The sequence below is a fragment of the Simochromis diagramma genome, unplaced genomic scaffold (assembly GCF_900408965.1).
Source record: "Simochromis diagramma unplaced genomic scaffold, fSimDia1.1 OVJJ01000344.1, whole genome shotgun sequence".
Lineage (NCBI taxonomy): Eukaryota > Metazoa > Chordata > Actinopteri > Cichliformes > Cichlidae > Simochromis > Simochromis diagramma.
The window spans coordinates 11,496,795-11,520,211 of NW_024387375.1; the positions used below are offsets into that span (position 1 = coordinate 11,496,795).

At 39.2% G+C, this 23,417-nt stretch overlaps 1 protein-coding gene across 3 annotated transcripts; it reads right to left on the reverse strand.

Annotated features, from left to right (window-relative positions):
• Positions 1–1,017: 1,017 nt before the first annotated feature.
• Positions 1,018–22,862, reverse strand: LOC120719499 (beta-galactosidase-1-like protein 2). Of its 3 annotated transcripts, XM_040008705.1 has the most exons (20): positions 22,050–22,862; positions 21,619–21,650; positions 19,452–19,637; positions 19,242–19,310; positions 18,809–18,904; positions 16,793–16,901; positions 16,146–16,238; positions 15,932–16,013; positions 14,136–14,200; positions 13,823–13,907; positions 11,297–11,440; positions 10,401–10,481; positions 8,748–8,854; positions 7,341–7,487; positions 7,037–7,108; positions 6,608–6,686; positions 6,363–6,450; positions 3,786–3,900; positions 2,981–3,097; positions 1,018–1,527 (listed from the first exon to the last, which is right to left on the reverse strand). In XM_040008705.1, exons 3-20 carry the CDS (start codon positions 19,613–19,615, stop codon positions 1,441–1,443), a joined length of 1,800 nt encoding a protein of 599 aa, XP_039864639.1. In that variant the 5' UTR covers positions 19,616–19,637; positions 21,619–21,650; positions 22,050–22,862; the 3' UTR covers positions 1,018–1,440. The 3 variants fall into 3 exon arrangements, with proteins under 3 accessions (XP_039864639.1, XP_039864637.1, XP_039864638.1); XM_040008703.1 differs by lacking the exon at positions 21,619–21,650; XM_040008704.1 differs by lacking the exon at positions 21,619–21,650 and having other exon boundaries at positions 19,452–19,650.
• Between the last annotated feature and the right edge of the window lie 555 nt (positions 22,863–23,417).

The following is a 23,417-nucleotide window of genomic DNA, read 5'->3' on the forward strand; positions in this document are numbered from 1 at the left end:
AGCTGATGACGCATCAAGCAATATGTGATACAGCATTAGTCTGTTATAAAGTAACCTTCCTGCAATGTGCAGCAACATCAGCACTGAAAGTCATTTAAAGAACATAACCCCTCTGAGGGCGTTTAAAAGGCACAATACACTTTACACACACGCATGCACACACACAGACACAAAGTCCTCGCTTTTCATCATCTCCACCGTCATCTTTCAGCCTCATGCGATTCACATTTTATGCATGTGACTCTTAAGGTTGTTTATTTGCCACAGCAATTCTGTCTCAGAGAAAGATGTTAGTTGAATCCAGATAAATAAATCACTGAGAACAACCTCACCTGGCTCTGTGTATTGTGTCCAGTGGATGTCTCTGTACTGTCTGTTGTACTGCATGTAATTTCCCCCTCAGAGTGAAGACGTTTAGGGCTCAAAGTCTGGATAAATAGCCCAAAGTTTTGCTTTCATGCTATTGTTGTTGTAACCAGTGCATTTGTTGTGCTACTATATAAAATGGTTTTTACCAAACTTTATGTCTACATACATCTTGCTTGTGTTTTCAGCTGTTTGTAAATCCATTGATTAGATCAAGTGTTGGACTTAATGCATCAGGTTACCTAGTTCAAATGAAGATTGAGACGTTTTTCATAGTGCCCGTTTGAGGTATACGTTTTCATTTCCCCCCCCAAAAATTATTAATTTAACACAAGTTAGTGGGCTCATACTGAGCTTTGAGGACAGAGACTAAGTATCGATCCAATACCAATATCAGCGCTACCAATACTATCAATATTTTGATCGATCCACCCACCTCTAATCGATCTAGAATGCATTGCTTTCCTGCAGTATGTCGTCAAAGAAAATCACTGATGATGACCAGACACATGACAGGTTTTCATAAAAAGGAAAAGAGATTTTCAGAGACACTTTGTGTGCATGACCTATCCACAGAAGCACACAACATACCATCAGAAGGTATATTTGAAAAGCCAACAGAGTCAATAAATAAATAAATAAATAAAACAATTCAAAGGTTTCTTCGGCCTTGGTTAGTGGCAGAGAGGTCAAACAACTCTTTATTCACACATTGTTGTTATACAGTCTGGATGCAAGCAATAAATTAAGTCTTTCAGAGGAAGAACATTTATTATAATCAAGTTCACTCTCCTTCCGTTTCTTGATCTCCAATTACGTTTCAGGGTTTAAGGTTAAATCTGTTAAGAAAATAAATTAAAAACAAAGCTGCAAACACACAGTAATGAGAAACTGCTGTGAGGAAGTTGGTTACACAGCTGCATTGCTGATGTCGTGCTCACTGACGTGTCAGTCTTGAGTGTTTTTGAGTTGCAGAAAGGCGTCCGTGCAGCTTACAGCGGTCGTGTCCTCCCACGCCATCCTCCCATCCTCCTCCCTCTTCCTCTCTTAATCCACCCTTCCCTCTTGTTCTCCTTACTGGACATCAATAGTCATGCCATAGTCTGGGCTGCTGGCGAACTGGATCTTACCATCTGTTTCCTGCTCTTCAAACACTATGACCTATGACAAGTCAAAAACATTGTATACCGGCTTATTTGAGGTCATGAAAGTACAGTAAGTGTGGGTGTTTAAGAACTAATGTCAACATATGCACACTAAGAGAGGAGAAAATAGGGAGAAAGAGCAGAAATAAAGTTGCAGAGTTGAACAAAACAGATGACTGAAAACTGCAGCGTATGACCGCCAATATGTTTTGTCATATTAGTGGAGCTCATATAAAATAGCATGTGCATATTATATTATATTATATTATATTATATTATATTATAAATAGTGGAGAAAAATCTAAAAAATGTTGTAGAGAAGGGAAAAAATCTGCATAGGACTAAATAAATACACAGATAGTTTTGTACGCACACATTCACTGGCCACTATGTTATGGACGACTTGCTAGTATCAGGTTGGACCCCTTTGCCTTCAAAACGGCCTGAATTATTCATGGCACAGATTCAACATAGTGATGGAAACATTCCTGACTGATGTTGGTCCATGTTGACATGATAGGATAATGTGCTGCAGATTTGTCAGCTAAATCTTCATGATGTCAATAAACACATCCCAAAGATGCTCTACTGGACTAAGATCTGGTTACCGTGGAGCCCAGTTGAGAACAATAAACTCATTGTCACATTAAAGAAACCAGTCTGAGATTACCTGAGTTTTTTGAGATGGTGTGTTATCCTGTTGGAAGCAGGCACCAAAGGATGGGTTCACTGTGGTAATAATAGGATGGCAACAATACTCAGGTAGGGCTGTGGCATTTAAACAATGCTCACTGTAAAAATATCCCCCACACCATGACGCCACCACCAGCAAGTTGATACCACCACTGATACAAGACAGTGAGTCTTAAAGTTCTGACCCTGCCATGAATGCTGTGGCAGAAACCAGGACTTGGCAGAGCAGAAAACATTTTTCTAATCTTCTTCTATTGTTCAATTTTGTTGCATCTGTACAAACTGTAGCTCTAGTTTCTTGCTCTCAGCTAACAAGAGCGGGAGCCGGTGTGGTCATTTGGTGCTTTAACCTATCAGCTTCAATAAATGATGAACTGTCCTTTCAGAGATGCTCTTCTGCACGCCTCGATTGTTATGAGTGGTTATTCGAGTTTAGCGATTCTCCTCTGATGTCCTGTGATGTCCTGCATCAGTAAAGAAAACCACTGCTCACTGTATAATTGATCTTATTTTCAGACCATTCGCTGTAAACCCTACAGATGTTTGTGTGGAAAGATCACAGTATCAGCGGTTTCTGATAAAAATTCAGATCAGCCTGTCTGGCACCAACAAACATGAAGTCACTTAAATCACCTTTTTCCCCTCATTCTGACTCAGTTTCAACTGCACCAGGTCGTCTTCAATATGTCTCTTGACTCTAGCTAAAGTGTGTAAAACAGACTTTAAACAGATTTTCTAAACGGTAAGCACATGTGTTTCTGGAGAAGACACAGTACCTGGTTGTCACCCCTGTGAAGCCAGGGTCCTGGGACATAGAGAGTTTGCTGAGGACCAGTGGACCAGTAACGTCCCAGATTCTTGCCATTGATGAACACAACACCTTTGCTCCAACCCTGTGAACACAACCAGTTCCCCATTACAGTGCGTAACGATATTAAAATATTAAAAGAAAAAAACATGTTCCCGACTACCAACAGTAGGTGGACTTACTCATGCCTTACTGAACATCCTTTTCTCCTAAAAACCTCTTTAGAAATTGTCCGATCTCACTAGCAGAGCGAAAGAATAATATCATTGTGTAAATTTGCCCAATGAATTATAAACGAGTCAGCATGCAATCAAGCCATTTATCTGAGCATGTTTTACAGTGTGTATTAACTATGAAATAAAGACTAATTCATTAAATCAACATTCATGACAGTAATTAGAAAACCAAAAGTCAAAGTCGATTATCACTCCCCAAAATGAAATTCAGTGAAAAGCTGATCTCCTAACAGATGTCTGCTCTAAACTGAATTTCTAGCTTGATGTCAGAATTCGTAACAGATTAGAGGAGAGATCCCCCTGATAACGCGGTGACGACAGCTTTAGATTGTTTATGTGAGACTTCTGTGTTTCTGTCATCTAGAAGAATCAAAACTCGAAATTCATGCAAAATAAACATCAAGAAAAAATACTTTTAAATTTGAATTTGTGTCAAAAAGAAACAAACACCACTCAAATCTGTGAAGTTAGTGAGGATATCATTTCTAATGATGTTTTCCCATTTTGTACAATGGTGAAATCAACTGAATCACTCACAGGGAGTTTGATGAAGGTGTCTTGAGGTGAGCCATTCACATAGAGTCTGCTGTGGAAAAACCCTGGGAAGGAGGGCTGATGGCGCATGGACATCCAGTGACCTGCACTCTCCAGTCTGTGAAGAATGAATAAAAAGTACAAATGCGAGTTATGTGATATAAATCTGACTAAAAAAAAAAAAATCACTTTTAGCAGCCTGTTTGTCCGCCAGCAGCATATCACGTCCTTCATACAGCATTTATTTTGCTAGCAGTGGAATATGCAGATGTATTTACACACTTCGCTTTTTTAACAAGTAAGTGAATTCAAAAGGTTACAGTGATATAAGACCAGAATTCCTTCTCTGGGTAGGAATCTGCAGCTCTCATTGGTACAATGCTTCAGGACTTGACATTTTCAGTGCGGTGCTGAGGTAAGAAATTTTATTTTGAAGCTATACAGCGAGAAATACACTATATTTGCAATTAAAATGTTACTAGGAAAAAATAAAGACCTCTAACAGGCTGACAGAGTAACCCTAGTGTTCATTAGCAATGAGAAAAACTAAATAAATAAATTGCAGTGTGGGGTACAAATGTGGAGTACAAATATGGCAATATGAGAGGGGATTCTAATAATGCAATCATGAGGGAAAAGCATTTGGTCCATGCAGAGTGCCACCTCCTGCAAAATGGCCTTTTAATGTTTGACTGTAGTGTTGTGCTTCCATGTATAGAAACCACCAGACCCGATGACCATAATGGCATTGATGGCACATTCAAGGTGCCCATTGTGTAGGTAGGTCATAGCATCAAAAAACTGTTAGCTGAACTCTCTGAAAATAACACAGATCAGTTTCCACTGCAGAGCTATGTTCGGTTCTTGTATTTGTGTGGCCTGTCCTTGAAGGTAAAAGCCTCAAAGAACATTTCCAGAAAAACAGCAAACATACTGCAGTATTCAATGCCTGCTCTGTTTATCCATGCTAGTCCATTTCTACCCTCAGTGCCTCTTTGTCTTTGCAGTAATTTTGAGGTTTTGGAGCTCTTGTAAGACCTAGGATGAAAAGGAAGGACACTCAGGACACTGGTATGAACGGGATAAATTATCACCCAGCTCAGTTTATTCTTTAACAGAACATATTTATGCTCATTCAGCAGGTCTGCTAATTTATCCAGATAAAGCTTATGCTTATGCAAGAAGCCTGGAGAACTATTCTTGAAGACTACTTAAAGAATCTATAGAAAAACTTGTCTAAGAGAGCTCAGGCTGTGTCAAAGAATAAAGGTAGTCATACCAAATATTGACTTTTAAGCTTCTAACAAACTTCTAACAAAATATAAAGAAGTCAGGGTTGGTGCAAGACTTTTACATAGCACTGTATGTTTTTAATGACATTTTGTTGTGTGTTCAACACTTATCTATGACATGGTTGTCCTTGGGCATGGAATTGGCATTTTATATATTGACTTGCCCTTAGAGCCACTAAGTGCTACTAACTCATTGGACCACCACATATTGGGTTAAAGTATAAAAAAAGTACACTTGATGTTTAAAGAGAGCAGAGTGAGGTGGGAGCTCATTTTTGTGACTGACCCTCTTGGTTATGCATTTCTGCCAGTTCTTTTCTCGGTGTGCAAAATATAGGGAGGGAAATATTGAAATCAAGTGTGCAAATATATTTGCTAACATTTCCTAAACACAATTTACTGCAAAGCGTGGCGATACTTAACTCCAAAACAAGAATGTCTTTTTTATTCTTTGGTCCTGAAATGGTGCCAATTATTGCTGCACTTAGGAGCCACCTCAGAGGTGTAAGGGTCCGTGCTAGAAGAGAGAGACGCTTCTCCACTCGTGCCAATTTATTTGGAACATCGGACAAAGATGTGATTAAAAACATATCATTTACAAAGTTTGCTCAATGAACTCAGAGATGGCCTGGAACCTCCAACCTGAAGGAGTCACAAGATACCAGTGACAACCAAACTTCCAGTTTTTGCCAGCAGATTCTTTTCAACATATTGCGAGTGCTATCTCACAACCTGCAACTGGTTCCAACAGGAAAGTACGGCAGAGCGGCGAGAACAGAGGGATGACAATGTTGACTTTGAACCCTACAATTTAACCGTAGAATTTTGAACTTATCATTTCAGGACCATGGAAAGTGCAAGTAGTTTTCACAGTGCTCAGTGTGCCATTAAGTCTGCAAACCTGTTGTTTTTACTAAACAAATCCATCTCTCAAACCCATCCCTTGCAGTTATTGGCAGATTTAACATGTCTTATTGAAATCAAGTGACTGTGTTTAGAAAACAGCACAACTTTTGTACATCACTTGTACAACTAACCCCGCCTGTCAGCGTTATTTGGGGATTATGCTCACACTTTATTTTTGCCCCATTTAGTAAATCTGGCCCCTAATGCTTTTAACTGAAGATGTTTTTGATGGTTTTTTTGTTTTGCATTCTGGCATCATCCTCCCACTATCAGGATGGTGATAAGCAGGATTATTACTAAATTGGATAAGAAAAGGCAAGTTTAAAGACGGGGAAACACAAACGTTGGTGGGGAAACTGAATAATAACTGACACATACAAACCTGTTTACAAAGGCAGGCTTCATATCCAGACTGTGAATATTGAAGTCTCGGAGGGTGTGCTCGTTTAGCAGAATATCGCCAACAAGACCTGAAAGGTGAGTCAAAGCTGCTTCAGTTTCTTTATGGATCTTAAAACAATGTTAATGAGTTTCTCTAAGGGTCTCAAATAAAAGGAAAAGATTTCAAGGCAAGACTCGTCTGACTGGAATGTCTGCAAAGCCATCTGTTTGTTAAACTGCTTGCACCTTTGCGCTGTTCATCCAGGGTTTTTCCATAATTCACTCTTCCACAGTTCTCCACCAGTAAGCCCAGAGTTCTTTTTCCCTTCAGTGGGAAAATACATAAAACATTAAGGGGCATTAATAGAAGAACAGCAGCGTTAGCACACAAAAAAATCCATTCAGTTGTTTTGATTTTAGCAACTCATCAAGGCTGATGCGTGTCTACTGTTTTCTGTAAGGCTCAAGGTGACTTTCTCATTTGTTAGGATAAACAGTTGTTTGAAAATTTGCTGTTGGCTTAATACTGGGACCCAGCTGCCAAAAAAACACCCGGCAGCATCCCCCTGAAGCTTTCAGATGCTGCATTCTGTTAAATATTTACAACTTTATTCTTTTCAAACAGCCAACTGTGTCAAATTTTCACAGAGAAGGACAGACAGACTCAAAAGTTACCTTCCCATCAGGTACAGCAAGTTCTTGCACCGTATAGTCCAAAACGCCTACAAAATGTTTATCCACAAAAACCTGGGGAAAAGAAGGAAAGTTGAACATATATGTATTTGTCTTTCACTGCATTCAATCTTTCCTGAGAACTGCCCACTAATACCAGACCAAATGGTCGCAGCCTTGACTTGTAATCCACAAGTACGCTGATCATGGGTGTGATTTCTAACAAGGAAATCGCAGCTTTCTAGGTCCAAATGTTGTCACAAAGACTGTGGATGGACTGTGTGTGTGTCTGTCTTCCTGTCCTTACCAGAGCTCTGTCTCTGACATTGTTCTGCGACTTGAGAGCTCCGCCACTGGTGATGGTGGTCTCATAGAGCGTGTAGCCATATGACTGACCATTGTTATTGTTCACGGGGAGATTCTCCATGTTCACCGGCCTCTCCGACTTGAAAGGCTACAAGATATGCATAAGACAGGTATTTTAACACACAGCATAAATACATATATATATAGTTTGTGTGTGAAATTCTGATTTTTAAAAATATGAATGAATAAAATACAAGATAACCTCTCTCAATACAGATTTGATAAGTCTTCCACTTGCAATATGACCTGATGTTAGTGTTTACCATTAACATTGGCGCTTTCCTATCTGCTGCTCTTTTATTCGGCAACAATCTCCTACCCTTGGGAGGCGCATTATCTACCTTTCACGAGACAATAACCACTCCCTGCTATGACACGATTAACCACATACCTCCAAATGCACAGATACAATATCAAGCTCAGACAACCCACTCAGCAGCTCTGGAGCGGCTGGAGAGAAAACATGCTTTTTAAACAAGGGTGTGCGGCTGGACAGGGGCACAGTAATTGCCGTCTCACAGGAAAGCAAATTATTGCAATGGGGAGTGAATAATTAATGTTGTAAGCAACTGCCAGACCTGCTACATCTGCTCTGAATATAAATGCCATTGAAGAACAAGGCGTAAATGGCTAAATTAGACTGGTAGACATGAAAATAAGCAGAAATGACAACACCACCTTAAAAGGTTGGTTGGCGTTTAACCTTAATTGTTTTCTTCTTCCTCCTCTTTAGCAAAGGGACATTTGTTTTTTTGTGTGTGTGTGTCGCATTCGGGCTTTTATTTCCACAACAATCTCTACAGTCATGAAGCTGCACACGGCTGATTTCTGCTGCTCCCCGATCAGGCCGCCGGTGTAGTTAGGAGAAAATGTCTTGCTCCGAGCGCTGTTGTTCATTTTCTCGATCAGACTTCTCACAATAGCAATTCACCAGAATCATTTAAAATTAGCTGGGACACGTGCCTTGTGTGATAATGCTTTGTTTTTGGATCATTTAAAAAATGAGACACAAAAAAATGCTCAACTAAAGATGCATATAAACAAACCCCAAAGAGCACAGATGATTAATTTGACAAACTACAGCTAAAGTTCCTTATCATTTATCTTTTTATTATTATCATTAGGAGTTAGAAAAGCTAGAAAAGTGGCTACAAAAGTTAACAAAGGTAACAACCAAAAGCTAACAGTAAATTGTCTGTGAGCTTGGTTGAATTTCTTATGTATTCTCTCTGTAAACAACCTTGCAGCTTTGCTACACTGTGCAGATGAGCGTTGCTTCGTGAGACGCTGTTATTGTTTATTAATGCGTTCCCCATATTTTGGCACTCGCACTGCGGCTGTAGCTTACCTTGTCAGTGAAGCGCAGACTGTCCCACAGAGAGATGTGCTGCTGGATGACAGCGGGCTGGTATGCTCTCCGCTCATGAACAGGGGGCAGTTCAGGGAGAGGCTGAGCTGTGAAAACAAGGTGGGAAAAATAAGCATAGCCTGCAGTTTGGCTCTCTGTCCTTATCCTCTATTCACCACAAGGAGCTTTATTCTTTAGGGAGCTTTTGTAATTATAAAAGGAGTTTGCCTGCCTGTCAGAATTATCTGGACATGTTTTATACAGACGGGCGACGAATGAAATTCAAGTCTCTCTTAAGAAATTAACAAATATGTGGATCCTCTCACTGTAGTGGTCAAGGGTTCAGCTTCTTCCTTTAGTTTGTCAGCTATTAAGAACAATTTTAAATACTGCTGCAAATAAAAAGAAGATCTGTTACATCTGGCATGTGAATGATACACTGAAATAGAGAAAAAGTTGATGGACATCCTCCTAGATTATTAAACCACGACCTCGTACAAGACTTTCATTCTCCAGCCTTTAGATGCTGTCCCTGAAAAACTGTTTGAGCCTCCTTGGATGAGCCACAAAAAGTCCTCAGTAGCATCCAGTTTGCATTCCAGTTTACAGTCTCTTTACAACGATTAGCAGTGGTTGCCCATGCCCTCTAACAGCTTTTAAAGGTGTTAAAGCACACAGAGACACCAGGAGTCCCTCTGGAAGAAGTTTCACATGGCCAAGTGGTAACATCTGGAATAGCCAACACCTTTCCTCTAAATATCTCTCTCACTGCCTGAGTGGTGGATCAAATCTAACATAAGATGACTAAGAACACATACAGACACTAACTACACACTTAAGGCCTGCCTTAAATTCAATAATTTAAGTGATTAAATGTACCGTTCTGTAAGTGTGTTCTGCTGTTTATAGCAGCGAAATAATACGAAATGCCCAAAGAATATAAAATCATAGGCTTGTTTTAAGAGCCATGAACCTTGACAGAGTTCGGGCAGTCAAAGGTAAATCTAAAAAAAAAAAAAACACTCCAGGAAAAAGACACAGCTCTGACACAACGTACATGATGACAACCAAACAATAAAAACATATCAAGTTGATCTAATTAAGGAATTAGGTCATGTGTTCGCAGCTGCCGAGAAGAACACAGAGCAGTTTCAGACTCTCATATCCGGGCCATTGCTCATGCTCAGCAGACTACAAACCATAAGGATGAATCACGCACAGGCAGCCTTTCAAACTATCTTCAATCACCACGGTGTTGAGCAAATTATTAGCTTGTTGTGCTGGATTCAATCCCAGATTGCCGAAAGCTAGCCATAGCCACAGAACACTTGAGACTCCTGCACCCGACCGCAAAACCCTTGTTTTACAAAGAGGGAAAACTGCCTAACCAATGTAATTTTGAAGATGAGCAGTAATTGAGGGTCATTGACTTGGACACATTTCTGCCACACATGCACAAACCCTCAGACACACACACAAAAACATATCTGTAATCCATGCTTGTAATCATATGCAAAGTGATCCTGCTTTAGCCAACAGAGAACAGGTTCTACAAGGAGAATTTACTAAAGAGGGCGATGGAAGAAAAAGGAGGGGAAGAAGGAGCGATAGAAGATTTGGGAGCCCGTCTCGCCAGCAACGCACAACACTCACTGTGGTAGTGGCTGAATAAATTCCTCAGAAGATGGTACTTGTTGGTGTAATCCCCAGCCTCGGATAATGGAGCATCGTAATCTGAAAGATAATGCGCTATCAGAACATAGGCTCGGGAGGCAGAGAGAGAGGCAGAGATGCCTCTTACTGTGGCAGATGCTTTCACTGTGCGCCCCTATCAAACATCTCGAGGCAGCAGCGGGCCGAGACATATTGCACTTTATCTTGACAGAAAATGGAGGCTTTGTGAGGCAAAAAAGGTAAAAAGGCATTGGGAGAAATAAACACAAGTATGAGGGGCTGCTGAAGGTCAGAGGTGGCCTTGCCTACTGTGGAGCTTGTTTTTTTTAGAATTCTCCTCCTTTCTGAAGAACAAGGTCATTACAATGTTAAGTACCCTAGAGGAGGATATAAAACCCATTGTACCATCTTTAATTTACATTCCCGTGCATTTATTAGGTAATGAATTCATCTGTGTGCTCTGCATATTTATAAGTTTCAGGTCAGATGCTGCTGAGTAGAGATAGCACCATCTACAGACGTCTCAAATATCCTTATCATATTTTTTTATCTACCAAACAACCTCCCATTTGTTTCAATGTAACAAGCTGACAGAATGAGACTATGTTTCAAATGAGTTATTATCTACATGACGCATGCAAATTTTAGCCTATTGTTGTGCAAAATCCGTGGGCTTTGATAAGTGTCACTAATTATGAATATGTGCCTGTGTTGAATCCTTGCAGCAGGGGCAAGTTAAAGCCTGACCAGCCAGCCATGTATAACTTCATTTTCCTTCCAGCTCTAGCAGAGAGGTTTGTTTATCCAAATGTCAGGAAATACTGGCCATTGTGCTTTAGAAGCTCATGAAAGACAAACTGATTCGTTCCACATACCGTAGCTTGTTACCATGGGTTTAGGTGCCGGTAGTCCAACAGCAAAGGCCCCACTCATGAAGCCAAAATTCGTCCCCCCGTGGAACATGTAAAGGTTGATGGACATGTCCAGCTTAAGGATTTCGGTCACCACAGGTATCATTTCTGTCGAGAAAACCAAAATAAGGTTTTATTTAGCTGAAATTTTCCCATATGACCAATGAGTGAATCAGGGAATAACAAACAGGACTTGAAGTCACAAAAGGGGGAAAACAAATCCACACAGACTCGAATTTAATGAGCTAGAGCGGCTGTTTTAATACCCCTATTGCCCTCAGTGTCACTTTAACTGAAACACAAACCACAAATCCTATTACAGGAAACTATAATTTATTACGGGGCAATGCTCACACCCAAAAACTGGCCTATTTTCTTGCACAAATAAGCTTAATATATTTTGTAATGAACGTGGCTAAGAAGGTAATTAAGAATTTAAATTGAATTTTAGTAGTGTAACTGGACTGAGTTTAATGATTCTAATCAAGAGGCGATAGCCTTTTTGAATAACAATCGGGCTAGGCGAGCAGTAGAGCTGGACTCGGCTGGTTTCATGGTGGCAGAACTCACTGTGACCAACTGCTGGGTGTGCTGCAGTCTGCAGAGCACTGAACTGTCAAGGACATGAATCCCCCTCTGAATATTTCAGTGTTCATTTCATTGCTGTGACAGTTTCTGCGTGGTGAGGGTTTTTCTTTCTCCCCATTTTCCTTTTCAGAGCATTTTTTTTTTGTTAAGATGCGGATGGCTGCTAGGAATGACAAGAGTAAAAAGGAGGCTTGAGGCACTGCAATCTTTTCAAGAAATAAGATGTTTCCAAGAGCACTCAGGATGATGATGCCAGAGTGTCTGACTGCCATTAATCTCAACAATTGTGAAATAGGTGCTATCATTTACGTCATGACTGTGCATTAGACTATAAATAACACACACAACAGCAACATATGGAGCATGTTATACAGCTGATATGTGGGGTACAATGTAGAGTTAAAGAGAGAATTCTTAGATTAAAAGACATGAAGATTTGCTGTTTTATACAACCCTGTTAAACATACATACACATATATATTTGTGTACATTTGTGTGTATATATATATATATATATATATATATATATATATATATATCAGCAAATAGCTAATATATCAGTCAGGCCTGGGTAAAATATAAATAATAATACAATGTAATGATATTTTAACCCATTTAAACCATTATTTAATTTAAAACAGTACAAAGATAAGATATGAAATGATGAAAATAAGAAACTGCATTGCTTTATGAAACTGTACTGCACAAACTTGTTTATCCCAAAATACATAGGAAAACTCCATTAGTATTTACTTTTTCTGCCACTATATACTTTTGCTCCATTGCAATTTAATCTATTTCTATTTTTTTTTAATTCAAGTGCAACAATAAACCATTGTAATATGTACAAGTTACATTTAAATTAAATAAGTGAATTGCTATTTCTATACTTTTCCTGTGTTTGCTATAATTTCACATAAAAGTGTCAGAGATCGCAAATATAAAAAAGATTCCACAGGAATTTTGTCATTTTTGGCAAGGTCTCATTTGAAAAGAGATTTTAATCGCAAAGACAAAGATAAAATCAAAATTAAATAAATAAGTAAATGTCCTTTGCTCTTAAGCAGGCAGATATTGCATGAAACATGCATCACGTTATTTCTCATACAAAATACAAACCAGTATAGCAACACTATGGGAAACCCATGATGATGTCTTCCCACCAACAGAAATGTAGTGCACAACACTTGATCTGTATCAGTGTTTTTGTATCCGTTTATCTTTTGTGAGGCTGCAGGAAATACAGATGGGAACTCCTCCACCTCAGTTCAATAAAAATCAGTCAAGCATATCTTTGAACAATTCTGCAATTAAGAGCATGGTACACAGCCTCTGGTCTGTGATACTTGGCTTACAATCAACCAAGCATTAAAGCTATATAAATCTCTAACAAAGCCATCAAACAAGTAAGAAATGACCATATGCTAAGCTGTATACCCCAGCTGCACTGTGTGGGCTCAGCGCCTTCTTTGAAGAAACATGGCGTTAGACACTGTCTTACACTCAGCCTGAAGAAAGGCTCACACAGCTCCCATGGCAGTGACTCTGTCCTTACACAGTCTTTCCTCTGGCATAGACACTGTTTTATACTCAGCTAAAAGGTTTGTCTTAAACCTCTCTTACCCTACGGCACTGTGACTCTGTCTTACTCTCAAGACAGCCTGTTTTACTTTCACTGATTTTGTAGTAGCTTGCAGCACCAAACCTGTCTTGCTCTTGCCTCAAATTATCCACCACTATCGACCGTCTGTAAAAAAAAAAAAAAGTTTCACCCACAACAAAGAATCCATCTGCAGTAATCCTAACTTACGCTCATTCGAACCCCGCACGCTCATCATGGATCCTGAATCTCTTTTAAAGAAAACATGTTTTTTACATTTGTAAAAATAAAGCACGTCTTACCTTCAGCAGTGTAAACATGGTGGAGCCCGCCCCAGAGATCAAACCAGCCAGACCAGTACTCCATCACCATTTTCGGTTTCTGAGGCTAGTAAAGAAAACATGTTTTAGTGTAACTACTCAACCAGTAAAGCAACTGATAGTTTGAACCTTTCAAATCCCTTTAATAGAAAACAGTTTCAGTTTGTTTTACCAGGATTGTCTAATTCTTGCAGAGAGCAATGCTAACTAAGTGTGGTGATGAGTCTGATTATATCAGAAAACTCCGAACTCTATCAACATGAATTTAACTAATTTTGTGGCAAGAAAGAATTACTTGTATTTGTTCCAGATACTTGATTTCATCTGGGTCCAGTTTTTGAAAATTGATGGTTTCCAGAGCTGCAAACAAAAAAAAAAGACACATATTACGTTAAATAAGGCACAATATTAAACCACTCTTCAGAGAGGTATTAGTCATTCAACCATGAATTGGTAGTATCTGAATGAAACTAAATGATCCTTTAGTTGGTAAAGACAGGAAAGGCAGGAAATTGTTCTGATAAAAGACTCTGTGAACATACAATACTGCGCAAAAGTCTTGAGCTTAGCACTTAGCACTAATTGGAATCACTCAAGCATAAAAAAGGCACCTAACTCAAGGGAGATGTGTATAAATGTAACAGAATACTTAGCAAAGAGAACATTTTAAATTGTATCTTTAGGCAATTTGTTACCAGCAGCCTGTTGTAGAAACACATAATTTGTTCCAATTTATTTAGCAGAATCTATGAAAACTGCCAAAGTCTGAAAGGCATAAAACAGTATTTCTGCTCTAACAATGTGATTCCCAAAGAACAAACAGCCAAGAATTTGTCATATCTGAGCAAACAGTTTTGAGGAAACTGGACAAGTGAATTATCTGCAGCTGTAGATAATCTTAAATCGAGTGTAGCTCCAGCGGTAGAGCACGTCATCCATTAATTAGAAGGTTAGTGGTTTGATCCCCGGCTGCTCCAGTTTGCATGCCAAAGTATTCCTGGATCAAAAGTTAGACAGAAAGCACTTGGGTGTAGCGGGGGAAATAAACGTTTGTGTGAATAGGTAAAAGAGGCACGTTGCATAAAGTTCCCTGAGTGCTTGAGTAGAGTAGAAAACTGCTATAGAAGAACCTGTCCATTTAGCAGATTAACAGTATCTTTTAGAAAGTCGTCTCACTTCAAAGCTCCAATAGATTGATCCCAGGGGATCAATCTACTGTTCACCAAAACGTGATCAGAAATGGTCTCAGTGAAAGGGTGACTGTCAAGAAACCATTTGCAAGGAAGGGAAACAGGGAGAAAAGGCTGAGCTCTGCCATATTACACGACAACAATTACCCTATCAGTCATGGACAAACCTCCCAAAAGCCGCAAGCTCAACATTATTGAGGCAGTGTGAGATCATCTTGACAGAGAACAGAACAAAAGGCAGCCAACATTCAAAGAAGAGCTTTGAATGTCCTTCAAGAAATCTGGAGAATTATTCCTGAAGACTACTTCAAAAAAGCTTGTTTACAGGAGTCTATGAGTGTCTGTGTTGAAAAAAGAAGGTGGCCACAAACTGAAACTCTGTGTTAGCCTTTATTTTGTATTTCCACTAATGCTTGCACATAGTTTAAACTGTTTTTCCCATTTTCCTAACAAAATAGAAAGAAATGAGAGGTAGCTTGAGACTTTTGCACAGTACTTTTTGAAAAATTATTAGAAATACATTTAAATACTTTAAGTGATTCTCAGAAGAAGGTTCAATATAACATACCCTGGTGGATGCTGCTTTCTAATTATATGAATACTACACATCGGAATATATCAGTAATACCAAGTAACAATCAAAATGCTTTAGCACTGCAGTAAAAACCAACAGTACATAATGGTTACTAATTAATGTGAATTCAAAAACATTTCTGGTATAACACTAAGATTTGGTTCTGCATTGTAGTTGTGCAACACTGGCCTGCACTTATTTCAGACGTTTTTGCCATTGTGCATAAAAATGAGACACGCCAGCCAACATATTGTAGAATGTGTGTGTGATTGATTGGCCATTTGTGCATACAGCAGCTTGTTTGTCTGCCAGCCAATCTGACAATACCTCCTTTCACTCCTCCAAGCTTCAGCCCATCCTTGTTGTCTGAGGTCAGCAGCAGCTCTGTGATACCCCTTGACAATAGCGCCTGTAAAGATCGGAGGGTGGGGGTATTATAGAGGAAACTAAACAAAACCGAAATTATATGTTTGAAATATATATATAGAGTAAATAAGTGCAAACCTATTTATTGATAGTTCTTTATTAACTACCTCCTTACCTCCTTGATGAAGGGCATGTAATTTTCATCTGTAGCATAGGAGCCATATTCATTCTCCACTTGAACTGCTATAATCGGGCCACCCTTGGAGTACTGTGGAGCAATTAGCCATATATTAGGACATACAGTATGACTTGACACAAGTTCTTTCTCGTTCCTATCCTCAGCATAGTTAAAATGGAAAAAAAAAAATTGAGATATGAAAGCTTTAGTGTTCAGTGATGCACGGAGCTGATAAAAAAAATAAGGCTGTGAACACAAGATAAGCAACTCAAGAGTGTCTGGTAACCACTGTAAGCCTTGCTAAAACTGTTTACCACGTTCTTAATGGCAGCCGGGCCCTGCACGGCATTTCAGGACGTTGTAATGAAAATATTGATGTAGCGATTGAGGTTATAAAAGTGTCATCATCTTACAATTGTTGTATCACATTGGAGTCATGATTGCTTTTTAAACTGTGTGCTTACTGAATTTAAAAGAAAATCTATTAAATTTGTATGTGACATCTGTTTGTTATTTCTCTTACACCATAGTGCTTTGGTGTAAGTCATTTTTCTCAGCCCCCCTCGCAACTGGAACATTAATAAGCATGTTTCACTTACAAAGGTCAGGACCTCTACATTTTCAGTAAACTCATAGAAAACTACCTGATGTGGGACGGCTTTCTTTATGACCTCATCAAAAAAGGAGTTGGCTGCATCGGTGAATCCAGAGTAGGTTGTTCTCAGTTTCATCTGGGGATCCCTTAGCAGCCAGCTGAAAAGAAATCACAGCGCAAAGTGTTGTGATGCGATTTCACTTTACGATTTTAAAGACAGCTGCACCAAGCTGACCTAAGAATGGCTACCGTCAAGCAGAGGAAGTCATGCTTTAGTGCATTTTTCTGTCCCTCTCGCTCAGATTTGACAATTATCAAATAATTACCTCAACCTCACATTCCCAAAAGGAAAATACTGCTCTAAAAATACTATCTTATTCCTGCCAGCAATTATCTGATTATCTGTCTGAATCTATCGTGATTACAGAAGTAAATCAATTCATCTTTCAGGGAGATGTGCCTGTCAGATTTAATTATGGCTGTCGCCAATATATCTCTAAAAGTCTGCTGGTAGTCCTCAGTGACTTTCATTCGAGTAACAGCAGTGGCAAACTTACATGGCGTACTGCATATTGCTGTTTATTCTTAATAAGCCTGACTCTATGTGAGGTCCTGTTGTATTGCAGGTGCAAACCTGTAAGGTGGGTCTTACAAACAAACAAAACAAAATAAAAAATAAACAAAAAAAAAATATTTCCAGAAGAAATCAAGCAATTTTTGTCCTTGCACACTTAAAAAAAACTCAGATGACTTAATAATGAGGCAGTTCTTATATTTACTAAACAAATTTTGCCCTCTGCAAAGGGACCACTTGATAATAGAAGTTATAAAGTACTGTGCAAGAGTTTGTTTTCTTTATATTTTGTTGGGAAAATGAAAAATGGCTGCAGCATTTAATTTAAACATCTACAAACATAAAAGGAAAGTCTTCAGGAGTAGTTCTTCATGCTTCTTGAAGGACATCCAAAACGCTTATTTAGATGTTCTAGATGTTGTTCTGTTCTCTGTTAAGATATTGAGGTCTGGGCTACAGGGAAGGCCAATCCATGACTGACAGCGACGAGGTGTTTGTTCATCAAGTTATGCTTTTACTGGATCAACAGTGTGTTTGAGATCATTTTCATGCTAACAAATGAAGCTGCAGGCAACCAGATACTGTCCAGATGGTGTTACACAGTGGATGAAAATCTGACAGTACTTTTCTCCGTGCGTAATTTCATTCATTTGTGTCAAGATCTCCAACACTACTACTGGAAGAATGCAGCTTTACACCATGACAGAGCCTCCACTGTGTTTTGCAGATGACTGCTGACACTCACTGTTGTACCTCTCTCCCAACCTCCTTCATACATATTGATAACATTTTAACCAAAAATGTCATACTTGCATTCATCAATCCATCAGACCTGTTTGCCGACTGATTTTCAGTCCAGTTCTTGAGCAATTTGGCTAGCCTCGGTTTTTTCTCTACATTTCTCTTCCTAACTAATGGCTTCCTGTCAGCAACTGTTCCACTGAGACCATTTCTAATGAGGCTAATAGTTCTTTGAAATCACCTGTAAAACAACTCACAATGAAATACTATTCCATGCCTGTGAAAGTGCCTAAAAATACAATTTAAAATTGGTTCTTTGGTAAATTCTTTGTTATGAGTAAAACACAACACTAGTCCATCAATTGAGCTATGGGCATTTTTACACTTGAATCATTGAACTGAATCATTTAAACAAGCAGAAAAACTAAACAAAAAACATCCCTCTGAAAATGGTCAGGTACAAGAACTGCAGTGAAAATTAGTGAATGTCAATCTAAAACAATTCTCAAAGCTCTTCTAAAAGTCTGGAGAACTATTGTTTAAGATCATTTTAAATATTACGAGGAAGTCTGCTTCCTTGGAGGCAAAATATAAAGAAATGATTTTGCACAGCACTGTAATCAAGTTAAACTGCTTAGCAATCTACTAGCTGTTTTACACATCAGATTCCAGAGTAACTAATGCTTTAAGGCACTTACAAATTATGCATAAATATACAGTAACACTTGATTGCATATCTAAAATCTTTACCTGGGTAGTCCCCCTAAGTCCCACTCAGCACAGATGTAAGGCCCTGGTCGCAGAATCACCCAGAGGCCCAAGCTGGCTGCAAGACGTAGGTAGGCTCTAGGGAACGGATGTAAAATGAGCTGTCAGTGGGGGCCATTTATTATGAATAAAAGTCAATAAAGTATTTAAATGAATAATATATTTTCTCACTGTAAAATATTTTTCTTAACCTTCATCGTGTACTTTGAAAACAAAAAACAGATTTAACAGGTCAATGACATTATAATTAATAACTCAATCACTGACAGACAAAGTTCACTAATTGATTTAAAACATTTCTTATAACCTCAAATCACTCAAGGCTGGCAAACTCAAGTCTTTAGCAATATAACAGTGCCATCTGCAGGCGATCTTCTGAATTCCCTGAAAGCCTTCCCCTGCCTTCAGTCCTTACTCTAAATCTAGCTGATCCTCAAACTTGAAGACCCCCCGCTCTGGCTCGTGCAGGTTCCAAGGAACATATCTGAAAAAAGAAATTAAACTTTTTTAAATGCATACGTGTGCATTATTATGTGCATTATTTCAGCCGCAAACTCCTTACAGAAGTATGGGCAATGAATTTTCCGCCTATGTGTTCAGACAGTCTTGAGTTGTAGTAGCTTACGTAGTCAGAGTATTAAGGCCACAGGCCTTCATCTTCAGCAGCCGGTCCTCCCAGTAAGCTCTTGGGACACGGAAGTAATGAATGGAGCCTCCCAAGATGAGGAAAGGTTTTCTCTCCAGAGTGAACTGAGAAGAGTTGGCTCTCAGGCCCTCCACACGGTTCATTCTTCTTGTTTCAGGGTGGTTCCTAAGAGGCAAAACTTTGAGACTGTGAAAGAACTCGCTGAACAAGAAAAGGAAAACTGCTAATATTTAAAACCCGTTGCAAGTTCGCGGAAATCTCCCTTACTGAAGCGCAGAGGTAATAGGTAGCTTGTATATCTTATCGTGGTGAGCATAAAAGGAAAGCCACACCTTTAGGGGTCAATGGTTAGTGTAAGCACTATATTGAAATACTGAGATTTTGTCTTTTGTCAGCTTGCAATAAAATGCTTATGGCTGATTATCTTGAGTTTGATTTTGAGTTCTGATCACTACTAGATTCACGAACCAGTTCTCTCATGTTTTACTGCGTCACCCTTGTTTTTACACTATTTAAAACCTATATTAATTTAAAAAAATAGTACAAGGGCAACATTGTACTATGTTTGGGTGGGGGGAGGGGAGGGTTGCATCAGTGTTACATCATCATAATTTCTTTTAGTAATTTAGTAAATGTCTGCAAACATTTAGTTTTTGCAGGTCTTGAAGGTCTTGGTTACTATATAACTTCAGCTGCTTCAGAGCTAATTTGTTATACTTTTAAATTCGTTATATTTTTAATGTGTTTAGTGGATATTTCCCTGCAGAATCATGCTGCTGTAATACGGCCAAAATGTCAAATACAAAATTATACAAAATTCCTCCATTTGAACAAAAGCAAAACAGAAATGATTTTACTTGGGCAACCCAAACGCGTTAGACGGGTAAGACAGCACCACTGGACTCTTAGCCTCTTCCTGTCATCTGGTTGCAATGAACCTTGGTGTGATTCTTGACTGTGCATTAAACTGATTAGCTGTTGTCAAGACATGCTTCGTTCAATCAGGTGAAGGCCTACCTCACGCCACCTGACTTTGATTGTGTAATTTACCAGTTTATTACCTCTTGTCTCGATTATTGTAACTCTTTATATGTTGGCTCTAATCTTATTTCGTCATCTTCAAGTCGTTCAAAATGCAATCAAAATGTAATGTGATGACATTACACCTGTATTGGTGTCCTTTACACTGGCGTGCAGTCGCTTTCAGGATCCAGTTTAAAATTTTACTTGTTTTTAAGCGTCTCAGTGGTTTGATGCCTTTACTTAACATAACTTTTAAAACCCTAACAGAGCACTGAGGTCTAGAACCATCTGCTCTAGGACATTTCTAGATCCAGGCTTAAAAGCAGAGGCTACAGAAATAAACTTTGACTTGACTTGACAAAATGTGGCATTGTCCCCGTGGAGGCTTTCCCAAACGAATATGTTGATTTGAATGGCAGATTATCACTTGGTTACCGGGGCCTTTGCAAGTGTGCAGGTTACCTATGGTTTGTGTAAGATTGTGAAAGCTTGTTTTTAAACTGGTTTCAAACAAGTTGGACAGTACCTCTTCTTTTTTTATTGCAGAGGAAAGTGTCTATGTTATCTAAAAAGAATTCAAACAGTCAGCACATCTTTTCACCTCAGTCCATCTGAATTGAGCTCTGGCCCAGAGGACATCTTAAGGTTTCTGGAGGTTTTTTTGTTCATGTTTATCTTCCATTTGCACATGCAATGCTAAACAGAGTTTCTCTGTTTCTGAGTTAAGTTTTTTATGCAGTGTTGCCTGAATGCCCAGAGATCACGTCCATTCAGCACTGGTTATCTGCATTTCCTCTTACATGTAGCTATTTCTCCTTATTGTGTTTAATCTTTTAGTGATGCTCAGATGATGAAATCCCCGCATGCTCGTATTGGAAATCTAGACGGACAAATGCTATTATTCAGCTATTAAACTATTTTCTCTCATAACCTTTCAGAGAGTGGTGAACTTAGCCTCTCTGTGATGTTCTTATCGTCACTTTTCATACCTACTATTTCTACTGGCCTGTTGCAGGGTTATCTAAGCAGCAGTTACATGCCTAATTTACATTTTACATAGCATCCCAACCTTACTGAAAAAAGCTGAATATATTTCAGCTGAATAACATCACACAAGTTTTACCTTATCCGATTGGCAGGAGAGGTCTTCTTCTGCTGAAAAACGAAGATCGGTTTTTTTTTTTCACGTACTACAGTCTAAGAATAATAATTTTAATGTAAATCTCCAGCGTTTTGTTTTGTTTTTTTAATTCTCCAGGACTAGGCTTGAGTATAAAATGTGTGTGGGAAAAGTGGGCCAGTGAAAGACAAGTAGCTGTTACGTAGACACGTAGAGTCTAACAGGTGCGCCAGATACGCGTTCACAGGTGCCCTGGTCAGTCCCTGTGTAGCTGAGTTGAATACGGACCAGTACCTCCAAGCACGATTCGTGGAGCTTAACAATCACAAACTGTAAACATTTCACGTATCAGTGGGCGAGATGTCTTCACGCACATAACTCTTAGTAAAAGTTAGTGACCGGTAAAAACAGCGCTGTATCAGTGTTTGCCTTACCTTGTAAAGCGATACATAATTATTCCCGCGGCAGCGACGCAAAGTAGAAGAAAATATCGTTGCTTCAAGGATAGACGAAGACCAATCACTGAGCTTTCCATTGGTATCAACAATACATTAATGACAGCACGCTGAACCTTATTGTGTTAACGCCTTTTAAAAGCCATATTTCCACAATTTAGTCTTCCGAGTCTCCTTACAGCATGGAGCCTGACAGACGAGTCTTCTCAACTAAGGATATTGCTAGCTTAACGCAGTTTCGTGAAACCTGTGAAGAATTGAATGATACCGCCAGCATTCGTACTTCCAGAATTAATTATTAAAAAATAATGAATTCGCTATGGGTAATTCAAGTATTTTTTCTGATCGCGTTACAAAATAAAGCTTCTTATTCCCGTGAGAAACGAGCGTCCGAGTCCGAAAAGTCCAATGAAATAGTGATGGGTCGGTCGCGAACGAAATGGCTCTTAGAGCCGGATCTTTGAAGTGAACGATGCGAGCCGTGGGGTTTTATTTTTCTTTCTCCTGCCCTCTCTTTCACTTTTTTGCTTCACGCTGCAAGTCACCCTTGTGTTTGCGCTGAGCAGAGACGGCAAACAGAGCCTTGCGTTTGCGTCCCTCCCCCCTCTGCTCAGCACTGAGCTGAGGGGGCGGGTGGTAGTTACACTTGCAACAGCAGTAGCACACAACAAGAGCAGGAGGGAGAGGGAAAAAAAGGCAGCCGGGAGCAACAACAAGAGACAACACCGTCACACTGGAAAGGTACAGTAAAGAAAATGAGTAACACCAAGAAAAGAAGCAAAGTCTGGAACCATTTCAGTCTTATTGACAACACAAAGGCAGAGTGTAGAGTCTGCAAGAAAAGGATATAATATAGAGCCGGCTCCAAAAACAACATGCACAGGCACCTAAGAAATGTCCACCCATCAGTGCAATGGGAAGATAAAACGCAGTCAGTTGAGTGTGACATTAATATTTCTCAGTGACAACCTTTCCCTTAATTAAAGGTCTGGGCGTTCTCCCCCCCCCATATTCTATTGTGTTGTGGTTTGCAGTGTTTTGTGTTGTTTCACTTTAAATTTGTTTAAAAGGAAAAAGCTGAAAATTTAACTAGTTAAGAGTTGAAATGTATGAAATGTAAATAGTTGGTTTTTGTATTTTATAATTTATTTATTACATTTTATGTGGAGTGCATATATAAAAGTATATTTAAAGTGGCCACTAGAGACAAAGCACATACAAACTCCAAAACACAACGGAAGTGCTCCAGGATGCTAGGGGCCGTGTTGAGCTTTTGTTACCTAGTGGCTACACAAGCCAGCAAGCAGTGTTGGTCAAGTTACTTGAAAAAAAAAAATCAGTAACTAA

Excerpts from the sequence above, each read along its gene's own strand:
- LOC120719499 (XM_040008703.1), bottom strand. The coding sequence starts at position 22,150 with ATGGAAAGCTCAGTGATTGGTCTTCGTCTATCCTTGAAGCAACGATAT. Across the intron at positions 3,098-3,785 it reads ACACCTTCATCAAACTCCCT|GGTTGGAGCAAAGGTGTTGT; the intron begins GTGAGTGATTCA and ends TTGTGTTCACAG. Across the intron at positions 1,528-2,980 it reads TTCACAGGGGTGACAACCAG|GTCATAGTGTTTGAAGAGCA; the intron begins GTACTGTGTCTT and ends GACTTGTCATAG.